Source organism: Hemitrygon akajei, chromosome 14 (genome assembly GCF_048418815.1).
Source record: "Hemitrygon akajei chromosome 14, sHemAka1.3, whole genome shotgun sequence".
Lineage (NCBI taxonomy): Eukaryota > Metazoa > Chordata > Chondrichthyes > Myliobatiformes > Dasyatidae > Hemitrygon > Hemitrygon akajei.
In genome coordinates, this window is record NC_133137.1 from 93626779 (window position 1) to 93647323 (window position 20545).

General features: G+C 38.8%; 2 protein-coding genes across 6 annotated transcripts in view; one reads left to right on the forward strand and one right to left on the reverse strand.

The window, feature by feature from the left end:
• Nucleotides 1–2160: 2160 nt before the first annotated feature.
• On the forward strand, nt 2161–17813 carry armc10 (armadillo repeat containing 10). Its single transcript, XM_073066635.1, has 6 exons — nt 2161–2707; nt 5301–5446; nt 6388–6522; nt 11230–11406; nt 12557–12628; nt 17152–17813. The coding sequence occupies exons 1-6, from the start codon at nt 2494–2496 to the stop codon at nt 17401–17403; spliced, it is 996 nt and encodes a 331-aa protein (XP_072922736.1). The 5' UTR covers nt 2161–2493; the 3' UTR covers nt 17404–17813.
• Nucleotides 17555–20545, reverse strand: part of napepld (N-acyl phosphatidylethanolamine phospholipase D) — a 52237-nt gene continuing 49246 nt past the window's right edge. For all 5 annotated transcript variants that reach the window (XM_073066633.1, XM_073066630.1, XM_073066634.1 and 2 more), the window contains exon 5: nt 17555–19394. In XM_073066633.1, the coding sequence (XP_072922734.1) occupies nt 19269–19394 (126 nt within the window). In that variant the 3' untranslated portion in view covers nt 17555–19268. The remainder of the gene's footprint in view (nt 19395–20545) is intronic.

Consider the following 20545-nt stretch of genomic DNA (forward strand, 5'->3'; position numbering starts at 1 on the left):
TGCTTTCCCTGGCAGACAGAGCGTAGATGTTCAGCGAAACAGTTTTCCAGTCTGCGTCGGGTCTCACCAATATATAAAAGGCCACACCGGGAGCACTGGACGCAGTATACCACACCAGCCGACTCACAGGTGAAGTGTCGCCTCACCTGGAAGGACTGTCTGGGGCCCTGAATGGTGGTGAGGGAGGAAGTGTAAGGGCAGGTGTAGCACGTGTTCCGCTTGCAAGGATAAGTGCCAGGAGGGAGATCGGTGGGAAGGGATGGGGGGGGGGGGGGATGAATGGAGTCGCATAGGCAGCGATCCCTGCGGAAAGCTGAAAGAGAGGGGTAGGGAAAGATGTGCTTGGTAGTGGGATCCCGTTGGAGGTGGCGGAAGTTACGGAGAATTATACTTTGGATCTGGAGGCTGGTGAGGTGGTAGGTGAGGACAAGGGGAACCCTATCTCGAGTGGGGTGGTGGGCAGATGGGGTGAGGGCAGATGTGCGGGAAATGGGAATCTGCCCATCACTCTGCCTGTTCTCCATCTCCCTCAAGTGCTCCCCTCCCCCTTTCTTTCTCCCTAGGCCTCCCGTCCCATGATCCTTTCCCTTCTCTAGCTCTGCATCCCTTTTGCCAATCACCTGTCTGGCTCTCAGCTTCACCCCACCCCCTCCGGTCTTCTCCTATCATTTCGCATTTTCCCCTCCCCTTCCTACTTTCAAATCTCCTACTATCTTTCCTTTCAGTTAGTCCTGACGAAGGGTCTTGGCCTGAAATGTTGACAACGCTTCTCCCTATAGAATCTGCCTGGTCTGCTGCGTTCCACCAGCATTTGTGTGTGTTGCTTGAATTTCCAGCATCTGCAGATTTCCTCGTGTTTGCCTTTCAAAAACTTCTACAGTTGTACTGTGGAGAGCATTCTGACAGGCTGCTTCACTGCCTGGTATGAAGGGGCTACTGCACAGGACTGAAAGAAGCTGCAGAAGGTTGTAAATCTAGTCAGCTCCATCTTGGGCACTAGCCTACAAAGTACACAAGACATCTTTAAGGAGCGGTGTCTCAGAAAAGGAAGTGTCCATTATTAAGGACCTCCAGCACCCAGGGCATGCCCTTTTCTCACTGTTACCATGAAGTAAGAGATACAGAAGCCTGAAGGCAAACACTCAGCGATTCAGAAACAGCTTCTTCCCCTCTGCCATCTGATGCCTAAATGGACATTGAAGCTTTGGACACTACCTCACTTTTTTAATATACAGCATTTCTATTTTTTGCACATTAAAAAAAATCTGTTCAATATACATAATTGATTTACTTGTTTATTATTATATTTTACTTTATTTATTATAATTATTTTTTGTCTCTCTTCTAGATTATGTACTGGCATTGAACTGCTGCTGTTAAGTTAACAAATTTCACATCACATGCTGGTGATAATAAACCTGATTCTGATTCCTGGGCTTCAAGTGTGGTTTAGCTACTAAGCACAGCGGAGCCATTTCTATTGACAGGAGAAGTCCTGGGCTTCACGTGCGGTTTAGTTACTAAGCCTGGGTGGAACTCTTTCTACAGAGAGGAGAAGGAGCAAAGGCAGGTTACTGGAACCTTAAAACCAGTCATTTCAGGCAAATGGGGCACGTCAGCCGTGACTGACCGCTCATCTAGGAAAAGGAAAACTCTGAACTCAAACCTCTGCTGCCTTGTGGCTATACCCACTCACGGGGAAGGCTTCTGAAGTAAATCCTGTGGCTCTGGTCTGCAGCCATTGGGCTCCTGAACCAGCTTCGCTCGCCTCCATGGCCATTAATTCATTTTGGAGACTCTGCAGTTAATGTTCGGTTTGTTATTTGTTTACATTTTATTGTTTGCACGATTTGTTCTTTTTTCACACATTGGGTGTTTGACAGTCTTTGTTGTGTGGGGTTTTGTAGTGAGTCCTATTGTGTTTCTTTGTTTTGTGGCTGTCCACAAGAAGACGAACCTCAAAGTTGTACTTCAATAACAAATGTCAATACTGGTTTGAGTCCTGCGTATTCAAGGACCTTAATCTTCGTGGCGTTATGCTTAGTGTGATGATATTTCTGGGGCCAGGCTCAAGGGATAATTTCTCTCCTCGAGGTGAACATTTACAAGCGTTCAATCTGAATACGCGTCTAAATGAACTCCGGGTGCACTTTCAGTCGGACCAGATTTCCATTCGTGCTGAATGACGTCGGCCGCTTCAGCTTTTCATGTTACCAAACGAACCTCTAGCCAAATTGATCCTCTAGCACAGTGGGCTGGTGTTGCATTCTGAATTAAATTATTAAGAAAGAACTATGATGGGAACAGCAGTTGGCCAAGGGGCACTTAGAAGCTAAGGTTTCCACGCTGCGAATAGGGTTCGAACGTTACGGGCTTCATTTCAAATCCAACACCTTGTCCGTAAGGCCTCGACCCGAAACGGCGTCAATTCCTCTGCCTCTGCAGATGCTTTCTGACTCGCCGAGTTCCTCCAGGAACTTGTTTTTTGAATAGATGGGCACCGTGGTCAGCGAGAAATGGCCACTAAAGTTTGCAATGGGCGTGTTAGCGGGCTGTGGTGGCCTGTACGCGCTGTACTTATTGGCAAAGCGGTGGCAAGATCAGGAAGATCAAGACACTAAGCACTGTCAGTCCAAGAAGCGGAATTTACTCTCCCGAGCGATCGGTTTGAGGGTCGACAGTCAAGAAAATGCGAACAGTCGTCAGGGTAAATACGTTTGGGGTTTCTACAACTCGTAACGTGAGAAGTGACCACTGACCCAGCCCATCACAGCACTCGCATTATGTGATCCCATTAAAGCCCAGCGAAGGAGAAGGCGATTTAAAAATGATACATCCACATGTACTTTTGCTCCTGTTGCATTTGACAATAATACTCCCAATAAGAAATAGTTTGTAGGTGTAAGTATTTAAAGCGACAGTTTTCATATTTTTCGTGACCCCCCCCCCCCCACTTCAGTGGGCAATTAAGAATTAACCGTTATTGGATTTAGTGTCAAATAGACCAGGTGATAATAAGTTTCCTTTAACTGAAGGGCATTATTGAATGTGATGGGTTTCACAATCCTCTAGTTAGATTCCAGATTTGCTGAAACATGCAAGTGGATTTGAAGGATTAAAGCAAGTAGTTAAGGGTGTGGCGTACTTTTTTTTTACATTAAGTTGGAGATTAAAGTAGCAAGCAGGCTGTTCTTGGTGTCAGAATTAAGGTATAAATCCATTTCATAAACTGACAAAGATTTGAAGATTTGAATGATACTGTATACCCACAGGGTCTCAAGATAGCGCTGGCGATCATTTTCAGAACTTCCACAATTTGTTGTCTTCTGCACTCTACTTGATCTTTCATTGATTCTGTTATAGTTAATATTCTATAAATTTGCTGAGTATGCCCGCAGGGAAATGAATCTCAGGGTTGTTTGTGGTGAGATGTATCTACTGTGACGATAAAATTTACTTTAAACTTTACCCTAAATATTCACACACACACACACACACACACACACACACACACACACACACACACACACACACACACACACACACACACACACACACACACACACACACACACACACACACACACACACACACACACACACACACACACACCCTCCCCCCCCCCCCCCCCAGAAAGTAGGATCAAAGGCTTTTCCATTATTGGCAGGATAACTTTTGAGTATTGGGGGAGGGGATGAGAGAGAGAACAAAAAAATTCAGTTTAGGATGGAAGTGACAGACTGATGTGTGATTCAGTATACAGTACATACACTACAGAGGGTAGAATTAATTTACTTTTATTAATTATAGGAAGATATTTGGAATATACCACCTGCAGATGTGAGTACAAGTTCTATTGTGGCCTTATGGAAATTCAGTAAATATATGGTGGAAAAGTAATTACACGGCTGTAAGAAAGGGCTACTGAGTCGAACTAGAGAGTTTCTTTGGTATGGACCCAGTGGGACATAATAAGCTGAATGACCTCCTTTGTGGAACCATTTGATATCTAAGAGAATGAAGAAGTTGAATTTGGGAATGACAGGGCCATGGATGCAGTTTCAGCAATAGTGGCATTAGTTGGCGAAGAGTTAGGTGGTGTGGTGTTTGAAACTTAAAATATTATATCACTTTGGCAAGCACATCATTTTAAAGCCCTACCATTAATGGTAATTTTAATGTTCAATCAGAGTGAAAAATTAATGCCAGTACCTAGGCTGATTTTCAGAGCAAGGGAACGCAGGATAGTTACAGTCAGCAGATATTTTAAAGATTGCTCTGTGCCATCGAATGGCAGAAAACAACAAATAAATGAGGTCTACAGCAAGCTAAGTCCTTACGGGAATACAAAAAAAAGTGCAGTGGTTGTTAGAAATTATTATTTGTTAGCTGCTTTAGTGAACCTTTGGGGCTAGTCACAGTTGATCAGTGGACAAGAGAAAATTGAAAGGGAGCCCTCCGTCAGCTGAATTGCAAAATGCTTTAGAATGGAACTGAGAGAATGCTGAATGGTTACATTTGCAGAAACATCACCTTTAATGGCAGTGGAAAATATATGTGCTTTTTATTGTGCTGGTGAAACCCATTTAAAAAATTTTATTTTACAAATTATGCTGAGTTGGATCACCCCACAGAATGAATATATATATACACTGTGAAAATAAATCCATCAAGTTGTAACTAAAGCAAAGTTTAGAAAACGTGAAGTAAAATGAATGGTAGAAGTATAAGCAAACTCACAGGCCTTGCATAAACTACTTTTTAACTCTTGAACTGCAGATGATGGTGTATTTAAATGTGAAAGAGAATCCTATAAATAGTAATTAAAGCCACCACTAGTTAGTTAAGGAAGTAATTATCACTGATTATAAACATCCCTTAATTAGTATAGAAGTTGAATCTAAATTTACACAGAGAGCATAAATATGCTTTTGGTTTGTGCTATCTATACATGAATGTGTCATGCACTGAAATTCTTATTCTATATCTTCTGTCATTCTTAGTTAACTCTGGTGGATTTCAGTGATGGATGCCAGTTTCTGAAAAATTTCAACAAATTTTGCAACAATATGTTTTTTAAAAAAAATTGGCAAGGTGGCTTTGCCAAATCTAATTACAATGGCCTTTCATGTTTTCTTATTCCAGTTGTGTAAATCAACTGGAAATGTTATCAGTTAAATGCAATAGAGTAAGTAGAGAATTAATCCTTTAGGTCAATAGTCTTTAATATATTCACTGAAAGTTTATTGACAGTATGAAAAGATGACAAAGAACTGATTGAATATTTTGCTCTTCTGAAGGGTCTATACTTGTAAATCCTCATAATGGTCTGGAAAAGCAGCAAGTACAAGTGATTCTGGGCCTTCTTAAGAGGAGCTCTGATACTTCCATTCGAGAGAGTGCTCTGGTGACTATAGGTAATAGTGCTGCATTCACTGTAAATCAGGTAAGTATAGTTGCATTTGCCATCTACTTAAAAGAGTAAAACTAACTTTAGAGAGAAGTTCTAATGTGAAAAGGAAAATAAAATCAACAAAAAAATGCTATTACTGTTTAATTGTGCAAATGTAAATGAAGTAAGACTCCCAACAATTTCCTATCTGATGTTCATAAATCAAAACACTTCAGCACCTGGCTGACCTAGGTCCTGTTTCCTTTGGTCCCTTTAAACTCACTGAGACCAATTTCCTGCTTTCCCTTTTAACTCAGTGGAAGCTGTTTTTCCACATTCCCTTTAAAATCACCGGATTCTCTTTTTTTGTGCTCTATTTAAAACTCACTAGATCCCCAGTTACCTTTGCCCTATTTAAAATCACCAGCTTCAATGGTGTGTAAAACTGTGTAACATCTTAAACAAAAATGAATTACAATACATTGGGTATTAATAGGAGAAGCATTCAGTTGTCTTGTAAATCTGCCAGTCTGGCACCAATAAGTTCTGATTGTATTAAATTCTCAGTTTTACTGTACTAAAGTCAGGTCATAGCTTTCAGGTGAGAGGGTTAAAGTTTAAAGGAGATGTATGGAGCATTCATTGCTTTAATTTTTTTATACACAGTAATTGGTGCCTGGAACATGCTGCCAGCAGCAATGGTGAAGCAAACGTGATAGTGGAGTTTAAGAGACATTTATGCAGGCATATGAACATAGAGAATGGAGGGATACGGATCACGTGCAGATGGATGGAACTCATTTAATTTGGCATCATGATCGACAGGGACATTGACGTCCACAGGGCCTGTCCCTGTGCTGTACTTTAATGTTCTATTTACAGGGTTTGGTGGAAACTCTCCATCTGCTCACATACAAAGCACAGTATATTTCTGACGTAATGTAAACTTCCAATACACTTCTGAGAAACCTGAGAAATAATTTTTATGTTTACAGGACCTTATTCGCAATCTGGATGGTCTCAGTGTCGTTGCGAATTGTTTGTTAGATGAAGTCACATCAATCAAAGTTAAAGCAATGAATGCTTTGACGAATCTTTCCCTTAATGTTGCTAATCAAGAAGAGTTGAAGGTAATGGAACATTAATGTGTTTCCTCTGGTAAAGGTTATCTTACAATGTTGCAACTCTAGAATTGCTTCACTTCTTACTAGAGCGTTTGCACTTGAATAGTTAGAATATCTGGTGATTAGAGCTGTTATACATGTATAATTAACAAATAAAGTTAATTGAAATACTAGCATTTTATTTATATTTATTTTATTTATGTGGAGCTTTGCACAACTAGCATTCAAAGTTCCACAATGCAAAACAAATTATTTATTATGATGTTGGCCAAATACTTGAAGGAATATCTGCTGTTTTTCAAATTGTGACTTTAGAACATTTAATATGGGCTGTGAAAGATGACACATTCAACAGTGTGTGCTAGTAATGTACTTAACCTCTAAGCTAAAGCTCTGTAATCTGCACACAGTGGGTTTGAATGAAAAACACGGCTACTCCAAAATATTTGGCAACTGAACGGTATATAGGGATTTCAATGTGTTATACCTCTGTTGCTTGGTGTGTGTGCACCCAGAATTCATCTCAGGATTGTTGTACCATAACTGACAGATAAGTGTGGAAAGAGGAAGTTTCCACAGTAGTATTTCAATAATATACTCTAATTTAGATTACCTACTTCTAGAACTGCTGCTAACTGGATGTTTTTTTTTGTGCTTTGCACCATTCTCTGTAAACCCTGGACACTGTAAGGCGATCAACAGTTTCTGAGATACTCACACCACTCTGGCACCAACAATCATTCCACAGTCAAAGTCACTTCTGTCACACTTCTTCCCCATTCTGATGCTTGGTCTGATCAACATCTGAACCTTTTGACCATGCCGACATGCTTTCGTGCATTGAGTTGCTGCCACATTGGATATTTGCATTAATGACTTGGAGTACAGGTGTACCTGATAAAATGGCCACTGTGTCTATCTTACCTAAAGCAGAACAGAGTTCACTACCTGAGCCACCATAGTCCTCAGTGGTTTAAAAAAAATCACAGATTTTTCTGTCTCTGCTTGAAGAAATTTCTCCTACTTTTAATACTAAATGTCTTACCCCTATTTGGAGAACATGATCTCAGTTAGGGAAAATGTCCTGTATCCAGCCTGTCAAGCTCTGTAAGAATTTTATAAAAGTTCAATGAAATCTGTCATTCTTGTAAACCCTTGAATGTACAACAAATTTGCTGTCCATAGAACTAGATTCATGAATCTTGGATTCACTCCATTTATGGCAGATAAATCCTTTCTTTTCAGGTAAGGCCAAAACTACATGTTGTACAACAGATATTCAAGGTCCTTTGCAAGTACAGTAATAAATGTTCCTCCTGTACTCAATCCTGTTGTAATAAAAGTCAACATGCCATCATTATAATTTCTAATGTGACAACTGCATGTTGTCTCTCAGTTATTTGTGTATCTTAAATCTTTTTAACCATAGAACCACAGAACATTACAGCACAGGCCCTTCTTGGCTGTGCCGAACCATTTTTCTGCCTAGTCCCACTGACCTGCACCTAGACCATATCCCTCCATACACCTCTCATCCATGTACCTGTCTTTCTTAAGTATTTCTTAAATGTTAAAAGTGAGCCTGCATTCACCACTTCAACTGGCAGCTTATTCCACTCCCACTACACTCTGTATGAAGAAACTCCCTCTAATGTTCCCTTTAAACTTTTTCCTTTTCACACTTAACCCATGTCCTCTGGTTTTTTTCTCCCCTAGCCTCAGTGGAAAAAGCCTGCTTGCATTCACTCTATTTATACCCATCATAATTTTATACACCCCTATCAAATCTCCCCTCATTCTTCTACACTCCAGGGAATAAAGTCCTAACCTATTCAACCTTTCTCTGTAACTCAGTTTCTCAAGTCCCAGCAACATCCTTGTAAACTTTCTCTGCACTCTTTCAACCTTATTAATATCCTTCCTGAATTAGGTGACCAAAACTGCACACAATACTCCAAATTCAACCTCACCAATGTCTTATACAACCTTACCATAACATTCCAACTCTTATACTCAATACTTTGATTTATAAAGGCCAATGTACCAAAAGCTCTCTTTACTACCCTATCTACCTGTGATGCCACTTTTAGGGAATTATGTATCTGTACTCCCAGATCCCTCTGTTCTACCATTTACCTTGTATATTTTAGTTTTGTTTGAAAATCAATATTAACCGTCTCTCAGCAGCTTTTTTTTTTCTTTTGCCCGCTAAAGAAAATAACTTCACATTTTTCCATAATTCTATGTTCTTGCCCATTCATTCAGCTTGACTATTTCTCCTGAAGCCTCTTTACATTATACCTCCTATTCTCAATCCATTTTTGTGTCATGAGCAGTTTTGGAAGTATGCTATTTGATCCTCTCAACCAAAGGGGATAACTTCACTCAATTTCACTTGCTTCATCATTGAAATGTTTGCACAGCCCATAGGTTCACTTTCAAGGACTCTTCATCTCATGTTTTCAATATTTATTGTTTGTTTATTTATTTATTTTTATTATTGTTATTATTTCCATATTTTTGTTTTTTCAGACTTTGCCTTTTGCACACTGGTTGTATGCCTATTTGGTGTTGTCTTTCATTGATTCTATTATGATTATTGGATTTATTAAGTATGCCTTCAAGAAAATGAATCTCAGGGTTGAATATGGTAACATGTATGTACTTTGATAATAAATTTACTTTGAAATTTGAATTTGATTTGGACTGTCCCCTTGTACAATCAGGTGAACTTTGGCCTCACAATCTACCTTGCACCTTATTGTCTGCCTGCGTTCCACTCTACACTTACATGTGCCTCTAACATTTATTCTGTATTCTGTTATCATTTTCGTTTATACTACTTTAATGCAATAATGTGATGAAACATAACACATCATTCACTTTAACTCGGTATGTCTGATAATAATAAACAATTTGCTAAATTTTTAGCTATCAGCCCTTGAGAAACAGTTACAAGCTGGGAACAACCTCCGAAGGAGGTTGCAAATTTATATATTGGTTTAAAACACTCCTGAACTTGAAAAAACAACCCATATTTCACCATAAGCCTGCAACAAAATAACTTATACGTGACCTTGAGATATGAAAAAGTAGATTTCTGAACTTATTGTTGTCTAATATGAGATTGATAGTGAGATCAATGATGAAAATAGTATGTTGGAGCAACATTCATAATTTTTTTTCCAAATCAGTTAAGATATCAAATAAAAAGTTGATGGTAAGTTTCTTGGCAACTCAGAAGCCTTCTAAAATAAATGATCCCAGTAAGCTGGCTCCATCTAACAATTGGAGCTGATCATCCCTGGTTGCCAAGGTTACAAACAGTAATAGAACCATAGAACACTACAGCACAGAAAACAGGCCATTTGGCCCTTCTAGTCTGTGCTGAAACTTTATTCCCCTAGTCCCATTGACCTGCACCCAGTCCATAACCCTCCAGACCTCTCCCATCCATGTATCTATCCAATTTATTCTTAATACTTAAGAGTGAGCCCGCATTTACATCAGATGGCAGCTCGTTCCACACTCCCACCACTCTGAGTGGGGAAGATAAAATAAAATTTGTGGTAGTTAAAGCAAACTAATTTTTGTTGACAATCCCAAAGTAAAGGCAATTTTATCTTGCAACATTTAGTTTTAACAATGTTAAAAAAAACTTAACAGCAAATATTCTGTTGCATCATTAAAATTTCCACATTATGTGCTTGATCATTTATTTACAGTAGTCAATGCCAAAATGATTCATGATCAAGCAAATCAACTTTTATTAAAGTGGAAAAGTAGGTGTGAGAGAAAAATCTCAATAAACAAGAGAAGTAATTAAAGTACCTGGAACCAGGGAAGCAGGGGAAACCAGATAAACCATGGAATACTGGCCTTGCATATTCCAATTCCTTTTCAATTAGACAATCAAGTGTCTAACTGACAACATGTTCTTATCAACAAAAATAATAACTTGGATTAATATTGATAAAAAATGCTGGAAATATTCAGGAAGTCAAATAACATCAGAGGTTAGTCCTGACGAAGGGTCTCGGCCCGAAACGTCGACAGTGCTTCTCCTTATAGATGCTGCCTGGCCTGCTGTGTTCCACCAGCATTTTGTGTGTGTGGTTTGAACATCAGAGGGGAGGAGTTAATGTATCACTAGATATAGAAGAATGTATAAATTAAACCCAGCTTCAGCTGCAGAGAAATGAGAGAGCTGGAGATGACAATGGGAATGTTTTCAGTAGGATCAAGACAAAACCAGAACAACTGATGCTTGGAAATTGATTACTGGACAGAAGAACAGAGTGGGAATAAATGGATCATTCTTAGGATGGCAGTGACTAGAGGGCTATTCCAGGGATCTGTACTTGGGACCCGTTTATCCATGTTAACCCTTTTGAAGGATGCTCCAAATAAGGTGTCAGCCACGCAGGATAGAAATGAGTAGAAATTCTTCCATGTAGAGTGTAGCTAACCTGGAATTCACTACCCGAGGGGGTTGCAAAGATATAGCTGTTCAATCTGGTCAAATTGAAAAAATTGGATGTTAAGAAATAAAGGGATTTGCAGCTAATGCAGGAAAATGATTGGTCATTGTTTTATTGAATAATGGCATGGGTATGAGTGACCAAAGAGCCTACTAATTTTTTGTTTCTTCTGTTTGTATGAAATGGCAGATAATGAATTTAATATATTTGTGTAAAACCATGTTTGTTACAGGTTTGGATCCCACAAATATTAAAGATCCAAGAAGCTGCCACATTAAACTCTGAGTTGCAGGTAGCTGGTCTGCGAATGCTGACTAACTTCAGTGTTACCAATAGTCATCATCATATGATGACCAAGTCCATTCCTCACTTTCTTAAGCTCTTGGTAGATGGAACTGAAAATATAAAGGTACATCCTGATGATTGAACCACTTTGGTTTTCATTAAGTTTCATTGATATAAATAGTTTAATTACTTTTTTAACCTTTAACCAATGAAATAGATTTAATAAGATGAATGCTAGCTTGAAGTTGCTTTCATTTTTGATATTGAGGTTAAAAAAAAAATATTTTCCTGGTACCACAAGAGAAAATCTGCAGATGCTGGAAATCCGAGCAACACACACAAAATGCTGGAGGAACTCAGCAGGCCAGGCAGCATCTATAGAAAAAGTACAGTTGTCATTTTGGCCCAAAACATTGACTGCACTTTTTCCAATAGATTCTGCCTGCCCTGCTGAGTTCCTCCAGCATTTTGTGTGATTCTCCATATGCCAATAGATTTTTAATATCTTACCATATATTTAGCTTTCTTTAGCTTCAGCCAAACATGATGGGAATCTCCAGTACGGGATCAAAATATGAGGGACTCGTAATTTTGTCTTTCCCATCCAGGTGTTTTGATCATTCTATGCAGATTCTTTAGTAATGATTTGCTTTGACGCCTTTGTGTGCACCTATATCTAATCAAGAATTCATGATTTGAATTCTGCACAACATAGATAATTTAAACTGTGTTCCACTCCATTGCAGTCTAAATACAAGTTCTTCTCAGTTACTTCTGAAATAGACAGTTCTAAGAGGAAGAGTTTGCCTTGCTCGCCTAAGGCAGTACTTACTTTTTACATGATAAAGTAACTGTGTAAAGATTGGATGAGCCTGAAATTGGGATTTATGCTCATAGAAAAGTAATTAAAAGCATTGAAATGTAATTTTATCTTGTTTATTCAGATGTCTAACTTGCAATAATTTTATTCACATATATGGTGTTAAGGTAAGAAAGGAACAGTCCTTTGAGCTTACCAGTTGGAAATTTGAGGCAGTGTGAAAACAGAAATTAGATAGGTTGTGATATTCTCTCTTCACCCCACCATACCAATTTGTATAGATGGCATGCACTTTTTGTAAATTCTCATCAATAATGGTAAGATACATGTGAATGTAGTCTGTTGAATTGCAAGTTGGCCATCGGGATAAATGATAGTCAAATAGTTTGGTGAGATGAAAGCAAATGAACAATAAGAGTTTCCTTAAGCTAACCTTTTAATCTTTTTAAAACAGGTTCAGGTATTAAAGATCCTGGTAAATTTGTCTGCAAATCCAGAATTAACACATGATTTTCTCTGTGCTCAGGTAAGTAACAAGCTGATGCTATTTATTTTGGAGTTCAACAGTTGATTTGACTATATATTTAATAATACACTTGTACCCATTGATAGAAATGATTCAGAACAGTGTTCACTTATATTCTCCAATAACTATTATTAAGTTTTGCTGGGGTGAAGATCAAAGTCTAAGGTGCTAAGGTGACACATCACATTCATCTGAAAACACTTGTGGGTGTAAAGGTTTTGCAATCAGTGATCTGCGTGTACTTCTACAGATCTCCTGCGGGTGTTAGCAGTACAAGTCTTGTGGGTTTTTTTCTTTAACTCCCTTTCAGTGATGTCTGCTCTGCACATATAGTTAATACCAATATTCCTTTTTGATTATGCAGCTAAATTACCTATAGGGTTTTCTGAGAAATTTGCAAAAAGCTTTATGTCCAGGAGGATACAAACCAAGATTTAAAAACCTGTCAGGTGCTGGGTTTGTTGTTTTGCTCAGGATTTCAAGAGAAAAAATAAATATGGGAATAATTTCAAATCTGGGGTACATTGACTTTTGAGGATGTTGAAAGAAAACTAAGATCCTAAAGTTCTTTTGCTGTGATTTAAAACAGTTTAATGTGGAACATTAAGGCTATTCATCAATAAAGTCATTTAATATGAACATCATTTGAAAACATTGTCAGTTTCAGCAAACAACAGGATTTCCATCTTTAAATGTATGTGACTGAAATTATCTACAATGATGTTATGCAGTTACGACCTCTCAAACCAGCTTTTAAATAAGCATCCAGCATCCATAAGTATCCCTACAAAACATGTAGCTCTGTCCAGAAAGGTAGGTGAGAAAGAATGTACATCCAAGTGCAATGGCAGGGAAATGGAACTTTTAATACCTGTGGAAGAGGCCCTGTCCCCCTTGGGCAGGGATGCATGGAGACTGTCCATGGCATCACCTAGGTTCTCCTGGCTGACTGGGATTGACTGCAATCCAGTAAGTATTAAGTTTATACCATTAGGCATATGTTTCAAGAGCATAATTGCATTTGAAGATACAGTCTTGTGGTACAGTGCTTGCAGAGTGCTGTGAAGCAAACTAGTTTTGAGTGTGATCAGTTCTGTAGTCAGGTTTTTACAGCAGAATGTTCTGTGTGAAATGAGGAACCATCATGTTCAGCACTAGTGATGTTGAAAATCATGCTGGCATGCAAAGACTTGAGTGTTGTAGTATTGCTGATGTCATTAGGGTGAATTCCACAATGAAACTGTGCCTCTGCCACAAATGAAAATTACAGCTGAAAGCTAGGGGTCAGATTTCATTACTTCTTCAAAGGCTTGGAAGAAATGAAGGGACAATAATTAAGCTTTCATAGTTAAAAATAAAGATGATGTGTACCGAAAGGTTGAAATCTAAAAGAAATTGATATATATGGACTGAAATTGTAAGTAGGTTGGATAGGACTGAACGATCCATACAAGTTGGTTAATACAGAGATAAGAGAAATAGAAAAGAGAATGTGACATTAAAGATCTTGTTAAATATAAAGCTAATCAGAAAATAATCTTAACAATACAGTTATTCCAGAGAGGCATAATGTTTCTGGTGACTGCCACCCAAATCTTAGGATCTTTTGTTTGCATTTGTGGTTTTGTTTTCAAATTTGAGATAATGAATGTTGTTTCAGAGTCATAGCTTGGTCAACCAAGTTAAATGGGGTAGTTTGACATCAATTACTTTTACTAACAAAGGTAGTTGATAAATTTCAGGAACATTGGGTTTTCTCTTACCTTGCTCATAGGAATGGAATGGTCACAATTTTGAAACACCTTCCCAATATATTTTACCGAGGCCATAGTTCTTTAAAAAAATGTTTGTATTAAGAATGTATGTGAATCCAAAATATATGAAATAGATCAAGTTAAATTGGGTCAGATTTAGGCTGAAGTTTCCCCTAAACTAATCCAAAGAAGAACACACACAAAATGCTGGTAGAACACAGCAGGCCAGGCAGCATCTATAGGGAGAAGCGCTGTCGACGTTTCGGGCCGAGACCCTTCGTCAGGACTAACTGAAAGGAAAGATAGTAAGAGATTTAAAAGTAGTGGGGGGAGGGGGAAATGCGAAATGATAGGAGGAGACCGGAGGGGGTGGGATGAAGCTAAAAGCTGGAAAGGTGATTGGCGAAAGTGATACAGAGCTGGAGAAGGGAAAGGATCATGGGACAGGAGGCCTCAGGAGAAAGAAAGGGGGGGGGGGAGCACCAGAGGGAGATGGAGAACAGGCAAACAACTAAATATGTCAGGGATGGGGTAAGAAGGGCATTAACAGAAGTTAAAGAAGTCAATGTTCGTGCCATCAGGTTGGAGGCTACCCAGCCGGTATATAAGGTGTTGTTCCTCCAACCTGAGTTTGGATTCATTTTGACAATAGAGGAGGCCATGGATAGACATATCAGAATGGGAATGGGACATGGAATTAAAATGTGTGGCCACTGGGAGATCCTGCTTTTTCTGGCGGACCGAGCGTAGGTGTTCAGTGAAACAGTCTCCCAGTCTGCGTCGGGTCTCACCAATATATAAAAGGCCACACCGGGAGCACCGGACGCAGTATACCACACCAGCCAACTCACAGGTGAAGTGTCGCCTCACCTGGAAGGACTGTCTGGGGCCCTGAATGGTGGTGAGGAAGGAAGTGTAAGGGCAGGTGTAGCACTTGTTCCGTTTACAAGGATAAGTGCCAGGAGGGAGATCGGTGGGAAGGGAGTTGCGTAGGGAGCGATCCCTGCGAAAAGCAGAAAGAGGGGGGGAGGGAAAAATGTGTTTGGTAGTGGAATCCCGTTGGAGGTGGCGGAAGTTACGGAGAATTATATGTTGGACCTGGAGGCTGGTGGGGTGGTAGGTAAGGACAAGGGGAACCCTATCCCGAGTGGGGTGGCGGGTGGATGGGGTGAGGGCAGATGTGCGGGAAATGGGAGAGATGTGTTTGAGAGCAGAGTTGATGGTGGACGAAGGGAAGCCCCTTTGTTTAAAAAAGGAAGACATCTCCTTCGTCCTGGAATGAAAAGCCTCATCCTGAGAGCAGATGCGGCGGAGACGGAGGAATTGTGAGAAGGGGATAGCCTTTTTGCAAGAGACAGGGTGGGAAGAGGAATAGTCCAGGTAGCTGTGAGAGTCTGTAGGCTTATAGTAGATATCAGTAGATAGGCCTGTCTCCAGAGATGGAGACAGAAAGATCAAGAAAGGGGAGGGAGGTGTCAGAAATGGACCAGGTAAATTTGAGGGCAGGTTGAAAGTTGGAGGCAAAGTTAACGAAGTCGACGAGCTCAGCATGCGTGCAAGAAGCAGCGCCAATGCAGTCGTCGATGTAGCAAAGGAAGAGAGGGGGATGGATACCGGTATAGCCTTGGAACATGGACTGTTTCACAAAGCCAACAAAAAGGCAGGCATAACTGGGACCCATATGGGTGCCCATGGCTACACCCTTGGTTTGGAGGAAGTGGGAAGAGCCAAAGGAGAAATTATTGCGAGTAAGAACTAATTCCGCAAGACGGAGGAGAGTGGTGGTAGAGGGGAATTGGTTAGGTCTGGAATCCAAAAAAAACCGAAGAGCTTCGAGACCGTCTCGGTGGGGGATGGAGGTATATAGGGACTGGATGTCCATGGTGAAAATAAGACGGTGGGGGCCAGGGAACTTAAAATCATTGAAAAAATTCAAAGCATGAGAAGTGTCACGAACATAGGTGGGAAGAGATTGAACAAGGGGGAATAAGACAGTGTCAAGGTATGCAGAAATGAGTTCAGTGGGGCAGGAGCAAGCTGAGACAATAGGTCTACTTGGACAGACAGGTTTGTGGATCTTGGGTAGGAGGTAGAAACGGGAAGTGCAGGGTGTGGGAACTATGAGATTGGTGGCAGTGGATGGGAGATCCCCAGAGCTGATAAGGTTGGTGATGGCATAGGAGACAATGGCCTGGTGCTCCTTAGTGGGGTCATGATCAAGGGGTAAATAAGAGGAGGTATCAGAGAGTTGTCGCTGTGCCTCAGCCAGCATGCTTTGTCCAGTTTTCAGAATATATATTCATGGTGCACATGCAGTTCTGAGTGAGATTGCCAGTTATTAATATCTATAAGCAATTGCTGTAACAGCTTTATTTTAGAATGTATATTGTTGTTCAAGAGCAGATATTTCGATAGAGGTGTCAGAGATAGATGTTTTAACTTGCTGAGCTACCTAAGCCTTGTTTATTAATTTTAACTAATTGTAATTTTATATTTTACTTTTTGATTGTGTGCATAGATTGCACTATAAAATATTGGCATTCAAATTGACCTTCATAAGAATTGTAGCTCATCTCTATTTTGTAATTGTCCCTTGCTCTACGAAATGGCCATTTCATTGATAGTTGTAAACATAAAGGAATAATCACAAAAGGAAACATTCATATGTACAGTGTACACCTGGAAGAGATTACTCAGGTTTTATCTAAAACGTTATTTTAAAATGTAACTTATAAATTGTCATTTGAACTTGTTTATTCTTTGTTCCAGGTGCCACCATTGTTCCTTTTCTTGTTTGACAGCACTATAAATAAAGAAGTTCTTATACGAATCCTTATATTTGTTGTAAATCTAAAGGAAAATATGAATTTGATGCAGGGCTTTGGTCAGTATGATTACAAAGTGGAATCAGTCCATTCTGTACTGTTTGGCAATCCAATACAGTTTTCTCAGAAAATAGCAAAACTTGTGTTGCATCAAGATGATGAAGTAAAACAACATGCTGCCAGAATTATGGTCTAGGACAAAATGGTTCCTTTTAATGAGTTGTCCAGGGGAAGACTGGAGGGAAGAAATGGAGATGGTTAATATTTACTTCCGTTGTGTCAAACTGAAAATGACTTTGGGACGGCACATGTATTCATGTACAGAGAATAATTGTATTCAAGTTGGGGTACCATTGTCAATGGAACAAAAAACAAGACGATCTTAAACCAGATTCTTTGGTTTAACAATTCATTTATGTGGACACTTTATTCATTTTAATAAGCATCAATTACTTGAAATTGTTGATGTGCATTTCTCCAGTAGTAATTATTTGTTCCCTGGTGTGTTTATTGTTCTTGCTGAACATAGCAGAAAGCCTGCAGAAATCTTGCCCTTTTGTACATGTAAAGAAATAAATTGTAATCTGAATCAGAGATAACCTTTAATCTTTATGTGAATGATTTATTTGGGAGATCTAATTTTGATCCAAATCTTACATTTTAGCACATTTTTACACATATATTAAAAGTTCACATTTCTCTCTTGTATTTGATAACACAGATGCAAGGTTGAAACTCAGTTACAGGTGCATGGGTACCTAATGTTTATCAATGAAAGGCTGTAGATTTATTTAAAAGAAAACTATTAGTTAATATTTTTAAATGGGTAAAGAAAAATCCAAGTTGCAGGTATTACCACTTTTATTACCACCTCAATTACCACCTATATTTAGACAATTACCACCTCAATTGACTATAAATAGTTAAAATACCTCCTGGCAAAAAAAGTCAAACACCATGAAGAATTCAGCAAGTCAGGCAGAGGGATAATTGACTCTTGTGTCGAGATCCTAGATCTTGACCCAAGGCATTAACTATTCCTCTGCCTCCACTGATACTTCCTGACCCACTAAGTTCCTCCATCAAGTTGGTTTTTGCTCTAGTTTCCAGTATCTGCAGTTTGTTGTGAATTCCAAAATAGTTTGAGTGGAGAATCAATTATTGTAAAACAGCCCACAAAAGGAATTAATTAGCATATGAGACAGAGCCACCAATAAAGCAAAGCATATTTGAAGCAGCTGGGTAAGAGGTTACAAACACCTAAATTGTATCATTATTTCTGTATTTCACCCTAGTTCTGTAGCATAGTTTTAGCTTCATAATAAAAAGTCATGAAACTCAGACCCATTGGATCATTCATTCAGGAAAGGAACCGTGATAATCTGCATCTTAGTGCACCACGAGTGTGTCCATAGTAGCAAGGCACAAGGCTTAAGGCCAACCTTCCATTTCAAAGTCAAGATTATAACAGAAGTTGAAATGGGATAAATGTTTATGTATAGTATTTAGTTACAGTTATGTTTATGCATTTCACATGCTCAAAATATGCACTTATTTAACTGCAATCTAAAATTATTTTGGCAAACGTACAAATAGCAGATGGAGTGCATCTGGAATGGAAGACAATCACAAGTTCCCTTTAGACAATTTATACTGCAAAATCCATAAAGCTTTTATCAACCAAGTGATGTTCATTTGGTAAAATAAACGTTATATGCACTTTAATTAATAAACACCAATTGAAAATATTGCTTTAGCAGTTTAAACATACGTAAAACAAGCCCAGTATATCTTTTAATTTGTGTAGTAAACAATTTTCTGTTGTTCAGAGTTTTTACTGAAGGTCCAATCAAGATGATGGAAATTGCTTTGTTTTTGTAAAGTGTACACAATGTTTATTTTAAGAGCACATTCAGAAGGATAAATGAAATATAACAATTAATAAACTAAAATTATTCAGTGAAAGTTCCACCCAAATTTAAAGTCAGCAAGCATCAGAAAGTTGTATCAAACACGAACTGTTCTGTGTGAGGAGACAACACTTTGTTTATAATTTATTTATCATTGAAAACCTTTGTTCTCACTTAAATGCTTTGATTCTCCATGCATCAAAACAAAGAAATCTTCTGGTTTCAATCCATATCTTTCTCGAGCCTCTTCAAGTTTTTTTCGTGGTTCTAAGTAGTACTGGAATAGAAATAATTCATTTAAGAGCTTTAAAGTAAAAATGAAGATGTAAAGTAATAACAGCCAATGAATGACAGTAGACATTTTATCCTTCAAGTATAATTAAATTCAGCACTATTAATAAATAACACACTTGAAATACATACTTAAATTTTTAATATTTTCTCCATTCTAACTATTCATGTTTAGAACCCTGCCATTATTTGGTTCACTTCATTACCGAAATAGAGAAGTCCTGAAGGGATTTACCAGCAGCATTCTTGTGACAAATGATCAGAGGTTCACGGTATAACCTGGAGACATTAGCTTTGTGAAAGTCAAAGTAAATTTATTATCAAAGTACATATACACTCAGTGACCACTTTGTTAGGTTCGCCTGTATACCTGCTTTTACTTATGCAAATACTTAATCAGTCAATTGTCTGCAGGAACTCAATGCATAAAAGCAGGCAGATGTGGCCATAGGTTCTAGTTGTTGTTCAGACCAAACATCAGAACGGGGAAGAAATCTGATCTATAAGACTATGATCGTGGAATGATTGTTGGTGCCAGAATGGGTGGTTTGAGTATCTCAGAAACTGCTGATCTCCTGGGATTTTCACGCACAACAGTCTCTAGAATTTACAGAGAATGATGGGAAAAGTAAAAACATCCAGTGAGCAGCAGATCTGTGGGCAAAATCACACTGTTAATGAGAGAGGTCAGAGGAGACTAGCCAGACTGGTTCAAGTTAACAGGAAGGCAACAGTAACTCAAATAACCACATGTCACAACAGTCAAGAGCATCTCTGAATCCATTACATTGAACGTCAAAGTGGATGGGCTACAGCATTAGAAAACCACACCAGGTTCCATTCCTGTATCTAATAAAGCATACTATGTTGAAATTCATTTTCTTGCAAAGATTTACAGGAAAATAATGAAATACAATAACATTTGGAAAAATCTATACTTAAATAAAGACTAACAAACAACCAATATGCAAAAGAAGACAAATTGTTCAAATAAAAAAATTATTACTGAAAACATGAGTGGTAAAGAGTCCTTGAAAGTGAGTCTGTTGGTTGTGGAATCAGTTCAGAGTTGAGGTGAGTAATGTAATCCATACTAGTTCAGAAGCCTGATTGTTTTAAGGTAATAACTGTTCCTGA